Here is a 7,159-nt window from a genome sequence, read left to right as displayed (position 1 = left end):
GGAGATGAGCGGTGTTTGAAGAGAATTGTCACCTGGCTTTGAAATAACGTGGATGTTAAGATGCTAAACTGTGTGCCCTTTGGAGAAAAAAAAAAAAAAAAAGAAAAAGAAAAAAAAAGAAAAACAAAACACCACGACGTAAGTGGAGTCTTAGGCAGCGCGAAGACAAATCGAAAGGCTAAATAAGAGTGTGAAACTTAAACTTAATTTATTTAGATAAGTCAGACACTGAAAGGAGCGCCGTTCACAGGGCTTCCAGCCCGTCCTAACGCCGTATGCCGCCGCATTTTTCGTTGCGCGTAAGCGGGCTCAGTCGCTCCGACAATCGTGCGATCGAGTCACCTAAACGAAATGTCCGGACCTAACCAGTTCGCGCCCAGTCTGGCGCGTCTCAAACCTCGACTGGAGCGGTCAAAATATTTGGAGGGATTTGAGCTTAAATAGAGCTCTTTGAAGATTTTCCAGTGTGTTGCAAAAGTTCCTCCCGCAGTTCTTCCTGTAGCGTGCCTTCTAGTGATAGCGCCTGAAGTACAACCTCCTCCTGCAGCCCTGCACAATTTTTACCCCATCCAAACCCACACGGCAACAAACCGAACCACAGCAAAGACAAAACTCACTGCGAGCGAGTCCCAAGCGGGATTTATTTCCCCTTCGGCTTTGCTCAAAAGATGATTTGGCCAAAAAAAGAAGCGGCATCTTGAACTGCTACAGAACTTCGGAGCCACTCCAATGAAACCCCCCCCTACACCCCCCCAAGACACCACGGTGTCTCCAAAGCGCTGGCACCGGCCGGGGCTGTGCCCGCGGGTCCTGCCCGGGGTGCCCCCCTCTCCCGCCCCCTGTGCCAATTAGCGCCGTTATCCTCACGCTCTTCTCTCCCCGAGGGATGCCAAGCTGGGCGAGCTCCCCTCTCCCCCGGTTAGGGTCGGGACGCCGAGGCACATCCCCCCTTCCAACCAAGCCCCGGAGGGTTTGCTCCGAGCCCCCCCGGCGGCGCTGCCCACCTCCTGCGGCACCGCCGCTCCGGGACCCCCTCGAGGAGCTGGCGGGGGGAGGATGAGGAAGGAAGGAGGGAGGGAGGGAGGGAGGAAAAGCGGGGCAAGGCTGGGCGGCTCCGTGCCCGCGGTGCCTTGCCGGAGCTGCCGGCCCTGCAGGTGCCGAGTGAGGAAGGGAGGAAGAAGAGGGAAGGGGAGGGGAAGGGAGGGCAGGGACTGAAAGGGAGGGCCGTGATTGACAGCTCCGCGCAGCCCCGCTCCCGTCACCCCAACCCTGCAAAGTTTGCTTTCACATGGAGGGAACTTTGCTGTTGCCATGAAAACGGTTTTTGCGAGCACCGTGCCCCTTCCCCCTCCCGTTGGGGCAGCCGAGTGGAAAAACTCAAGTGGCGTAGGGGGAGTCGGGGGGGGGGGGCGGGGGCATTGCCCCGGCAGCAGCCAGCCCGGCCCGTACCCGAGAGAGCCGCCGTGCCCTGGCACCGGCAGGGGGGACGGCTCCGTGCCCGGAGAGCGCTCCGGGACTGGAGGGGAGAGTTTAATCCCCCCCCCCCCCCCCCCCCCTTCATCCGCGGTGTGTGAGGGGACGCAGGAGGGGTGTCCGCGCACTACGGGCTCGCCGCGTCTCCAGTCACCAGGCTGCGGCTCCACCGGGGAGCCCCAAATCCCTTTGTGCCCGGCAGACGCATGGCTCCCGCTCGCAGCGCCCCTCCCCATCCCTCCTCCTCTTCCTCCTCCCCCCTCCTCTTCCTCCTCCTCCTGTCCCCTTGCCCCGCCGGCAGCTGCGGGACCCCCGCCGCCCTCTCCGCACCCCGCATCCCAGCCCGGCCCCGGCGTTGTCTCTTCCATCCCAGAGCCGGGAGCTGAGCTGGGGGGGGGTGCTCAGCGGGGGGGTGGCAGCCCCAGCATCCCCAAGACACCAACTTTTTGCCCCCCCCCGGTCCATTACCGGCGTCGGGGCTGCCGGGAGCCTCCCGCCGATTGGCTGCCGCCCGCCCCTTTATAGCCGCCGTCAATCAAAGGCCGCCGCCGTGTGCGCGTCGCTCGGCGCTGCCCGCGGGAGCTGCTCCGCACCCACCGGCACCGCAGCGCCTCGGGGAGCAGCGCCTCTCTGCCAGGCGGCAAGAAGCTTCCTCCTTCCCGTCGCGGCCGCCCAGACCGGTTCTTGCTTATTTTTTGTTACTTATTTTGGTTTTTATTTATTTTATTTTTTTATTTTTTTTTAACTTCTCCCCGAGCTGCCCGTGCCCGCCTGCCCGCCGCCCTGGCGCACCTCTTGCCGGCCCCGGCCATGTACAGCATGCTGGAGGCTGAGATCAAGACGCCGCAGCCCACCCCGGGCAGCGCCGGGGGCAACCCGGCCCCGGGCAGCACCGGCAAAGGCGGCAGCGGCGGCGGGGCCAGCGGCGGAGCCGGGGCCGGCTCGGACCAGGACCGGGTGAAGCGCCCCATGAACGCCTTCATGGTGTGGTCGCGGGGCCAGCGGCGGAAGATGGCCCAGGAAAACCCCAAGATGCACAACTCGGAGATCAGCAAGCGCCTCGGGGCCGACTGGAAGCTGCTGAGCGACGCCGAGAAGCGGCCCTTCATCGACGAGGCCAAGCGGCTGCGGGCCGTGCACATGAAGGAGTATCCGGATTACAAATACCGGCCCCGACGGAAGACCAAGACCTTGCTGAAGAAGGACAAATACTCGCTGCCCGGCAACCTGCTGGCCCCCGGGGGGGGCAACGCGGTGAGCAGCCCCGTCGGGGTGGGCCAGAGGATTGACACGTACGCCCACATGAACGGCTGGACCAACGGGGCTTACTCCCTGATGCAAGACCAGCTGGGCTACAGCCAGCACCCGGGCATGAACAGCCCGCAGCTGCAGCAGATGCACCGCTACGACATGACGGGCCTGCAGTACAGCCCCATGATGTCCACGGCGCAGACCTACATGAACGCCGCCTCCACCTACAGCATGTCCCCCGCCGCCTACGGCCAGCAGCCCTCCACGGCCATGAGCCTGGGCTCCATGGGCTCCGTGGTGAAATCCGAGCCCAGCTCGCCGCCCCCGGCCATCACCTCCCACTCGCAGAGGGCCTGCCTGGGAGACCTGCGGGATATGATCAGCATGTACCTGCCCCCGGGGGGGGACACCACAGACCCTTCGGCCCTGCAGGGCAGCAGGTTACACAGTGTGCACCAGCACTACCAGAGCGCCGGGACTGCCGTCAATGGCACCGTACCGCTCACCCACATATAGACTTGGCCCTGCGGACGGCTCCCCGCCTCCATCCCTCACCCCCCACCGCTCCTGCACCGCACCGGGACGTACGGCAGTGTTCCTCGGCTTAGCAGACTTGATACTAACTTTGGAGACATTTTAAGAAGGAAATCCGTTAGCAGTGTCATTTTATTTTTTGTACAAAAAAGAAACCATATTTGCGCAAGCTGTTATTTTAATAGAGCACAACTCTTGCCTCCTAAAAGTCCCTGTGAAGTTTTTAAACCATGGCAACTTCTGGTTTCTGCTAGGTTGGGCACTGTTTTGTTCGCTTCAAAGGTTCAAAAAGGTCTCGCATCTTTCACAGTTTGATTTCTAGCGTTGCAATGACGAAACGAAACAAGCAACAAAAACCCGGCGGGCTCTTGTTTTTAAACTCAGTTGTTCAGTTGTTTACATTTTCGTTGTGGTTACTTAAAAGTGTTGTTCTTCCCACCTCGCCGAGTATTGCTTGGTTTCTAGCCGCAATCTGTAGCGTTCACGACTTTTTAACTTTAGGGTTTTGCTCCTTTAAAAAAGGGAGGTGGGAAAGAGCTGTGCGGGTCGCAAACGCATTTCTTTTATTTATAGTAAGTTGTGTGTCTTGTTTTTTTTCTTGAACTGTAAACTTATGTAAATTGGTTTGTGAATTTTACTGTGAACCATGTTTTGACATATCAGATGAAGAAACGTTTTAGTTTTTTGTTTACCGGATTTCTTCCAAAAAAAAAAAAAATCGAAAGACTCCTTCCCTGTCCCTAGTCCTCATTTTCTTCCCCTTCCCAAACGAAGAGCCCGACCAACGCGTTTCGTACCGGGCACGGCGGCGGCGCGGGCTCGCTCCCTGCCCGGCTCCTGCCGCCCAGCCGGGGGCTACCGCAGCATTTCGGCAGGTTTCCTGCTGCCATCGCGTCCTGGCCTTGGTTTTGGGTTTGCCTGGGAGCCCTCGCCTCGCTCAGCGCCGAGAGGGATGTGCTGCCGCTCTCTGAGCCGCCGCCACTTGTTGCCGCTCCGGCCGGCGGGGAGGGAAGGGGGTTAAGCATGTGCGCCTCGTTTTCTTTTCTTTTTTTTTTCTTTTTTTTTTTTTTTTTTTTCTTTGGAGGATTTGCCCAGAAACCCAAGCTCATCTAAAATATTTACAAAAGTAAAACCCGCTGGGGAACTCTTAATTAGACTCTATTAAAAATGAATGGTTACAGGAGTCCCCAGAGGAAATAAATAATTCAATCTTTTCAGTGTGTTTGACGAGTGTGTTTTGAGTCTGGACAACTTTTCTTTATTTTTTTCAGTTAGGAGCCCATGTTGTTCTTGGTTCTTTCTGGGGGCACCTTAGCCCCGCACCGCATCGGACCACATCCTTACCCGAGCTCCGCTGCAGCCTGGTGGCGAATGGTCCCAGAACCCCAGCCGGGGGGGCAGCACCTTAGGGCCATGTGTCTCATAGTACAAAGCCCCCCAAGTCTCTGCCTTTATTTTGCTTCAGTTAATGGGTTTGCTGGTTGTCTTCCCACGGAAGGGATGGGAAACAGAGGCTGTTCTTGTTGCTTGCCTTGGTTTTGGATGGAGGGGCCTGCTCCGTTTGCCCCCCCCCTCCCCCCCCCCCGTGAAGTGTGGTATGGGGAAGGTTTTTCATGCCTCTGCTGCCCACTGAAAGCAGTTGGGATCTGGTGGGGGCAGCAAGAGCATCTCCTGGCCCTGTGCTGCTTCCCGATCCTGGCAGCGTCTGCCTTGGTTCTCCACTGGGACATGCATCCGAGTTCGGTCAGGTCCTTCCTCCGACTCTTACAAGAGGAAAGTGTGTTGTGCAAACCTCACCGCCAGTCCCTTTCTCTGGTGTAGGGCCAGGCTCTCGGCCACCTGGAGAAGGGAGCACCCAGAGTGACTGCTGCAAGGCCCATGGGTCCCTCCCTGGGCCGCTCACGCTGCACGGATGAGCCCAGAGTTGTGGGCCCAGGGCCACACTCTCCATCCCACACAGGAGAGCCCTGGCACCGCACACATCCCCTCTGCTCTGGAGCAGCTGAGCAGGAGCTGGGGAGAACCACTTTGCACACTTGTACCCAGTGTCTAACACTCGGCTCAACTCTGTAACCCTGCTGGTGACATCTCTGGCAAACCTGTGGTGTTGCTTTCCCCTGCTCGTACTTCCACCCTTCAGGTAGGAGCGGGCCTGCTGTCAGCCCTGGGAGGATAAACAGCTCCGTACCCTGGAGATCGGTAGTGCTACCTGGGGGAAATGCAGGGGCAGCAGGAGGTCCCATTTCATCTCGGCTCTGAGTCAAGCAGTTACCCCAGTGCTCTCCCCATGGGCAATGCTGGGACGATGCTGGGAGGGGAAGCAAGAAGGTCCTGGAACCCCAGACAGCTTTACCCCAGCCTTCTAAGAAAGGGGTGCACTGTGAGTGACAAAAGTGAGAGCTCCTGAACTGCAGCACTGGAACTGTGTTCACTGTCTTCAGAGTTGAATGGCAGCTGCATCACTGTAGGAGGTTCTTTTCACCTGAGTTCTCCACAAGTGGATTCTCTGCCATAAAAGGGGAGAAACCCCACTCCTCAGAAGGCTTGCAGCATTTGAATTCAAGTTATCCTCCTCATTTTCCACAAGTCAGGGCCTAAGTGTAGCTGGTGAGCAAGTCCCTGAGGCGACACCAGGAGATTTCCTCTGTATTAACTGGTGAGCTCTCTGTGGAAGCTCACCTCGGTGGTTTGGCTAGCGGGGGATTTTCCTGGGCTATTGCTTTTAAGATACCCAGACAAAATCCTCCACAGAGCTTTCAGCTTCCTGCAGCTGAACTTTATCCCGAGGCTCAAAAGCCTCTGGCTGCTGGCTGTGGGCAGAGCCCTGTGAGCAGGCACACAGCTGGATGGGGAGAGACCCGTTGCAAACTGAAAGTAATGAACCCAGCCTTGCACATAAGCACAAGTACAGAAACGGCCTCTTCTCCACACGCATTTTCCATCAGGGAGCTATTGCCTAAAGACAACTTTTTTTTTTTTTTTTTTTCCCTCCCTTTTTTTTTTTTTTTTTTTTTTTTTTTTTTCCTAAGATCACTGTTAACATCTTTTGCTTGGACTCAGGGAATTTGCCTGGAGAGCAAATGCAGTAACATGTTCCCCTGAGAATTAATGAAGGTAAATTTTATTTGTACTGCTCTTCATTTTTAAAATTTCAGTTAATTTCAGACACATCCTGCATGCGTTTAAATCCAAGTATCTTTTGAGCAATGGCTGTGAGGGATTTCATGCTCCTGCTTGTGTGTAAGGGATCAGGATCAAGCCACTACATTCTCAGGGAGAGCAGGTGAAGTTGCAAACAGGTGCGACATGCTAGCTGTGTGGAAGATGTTTTTGCAGAGGATCCTTCGCTCCAGAAATCCCCAGCACAGACAAGACTGTAAGTGAATGCTGAGTGTAAAATCGTGTTTGCCCCATAGAAAAACTACAGCCTTACATCAGAACAACTAGAGTAGAGGCAAGTGCATCTATTACCCTTAGAAAGACAGACGTGGCAGGGGAGGGGTTAACGATGTTAGCATTTAAGTGTAATGACAATATTTAGGCTTTCGTGTTAACACTTTTTTGAATGGAGGAGTGGAGATCACAGTTGTCGCTAATGTTAGTCTGTCAAAAACCAGCATCTCGGGTTACATTTTGGTGGTTCCTTCCTTTACCACAGGGCTGCACAGGGAATTTATTTCCACAAAATTGATGTGAAAATATTTTAAATTAAATTTTAAGTACAATCTGGTTGGGGTTGGACCTGGCTTTGGTTGTGGCTATTTTGGGAATATTTTTAAGCCTTCCTTTTTGCACTTCTATTTTTTCTGCTATTAAAAGTGGGATATTACGTTCAGAAAAAGGGATGTGATTAGCACAAACACTTTATTTTATGAAAGCATTTATAAATCAGTGCTTTCCT

At 55.3% G+C, this 7,159-nt stretch overlaps 1 protein-coding gene across 1 annotated transcript; it reads left to right on the top strand.

Moving 5' to 3' along the window:
- Positions 1-2,003: 2,003 nt before the first annotated feature.
- LOC118157287 (transcription factor SOX-3-like) lies at positions 2,004-4,472 on the top strand. Its single transcript, XM_035311553.1, has one exon. The coding sequence runs from the start codon at positions 2,284-2,286 to the stop codon at positions 3,238-3,240; it is 957 nt and encodes a 318-aa protein (XP_035167444.1). The 5' UTR covers positions 2,004-2,283; the 3' UTR covers positions 3,241-4,472.
- The last annotated feature ends 2,687 nt before the right edge of the window (positions 4,473-7,159 follow it).

The sequence above is a fragment of the Oxyura jamaicensis genome (assembly GCF_011077185.1).
Source record: "Oxyura jamaicensis isolate SHBP4307 breed ruddy duck chromosome 4 unlocalized genomic scaffold, BPBGC_Ojam_1.0 oxy4_random_OJ106700, whole genome shotgun sequence".
Lineage (NCBI taxonomy): Eukaryota > Metazoa > Chordata > Aves > Anseriformes > Anatidae > Oxyura > Oxyura jamaicensis.
This window is presented reverse-complemented; position numbering and strand designations above follow the sequence as displayed.

Excerpts from the sequence above, each read along its gene's own strand:
- LOC118157287 (XM_035311553.1), top strand. The coding sequence starts at position 2,284 with ATGTACAGCATGCTGGAGGCTGAGATCAAGACGCCGCAGCCCACCCCG.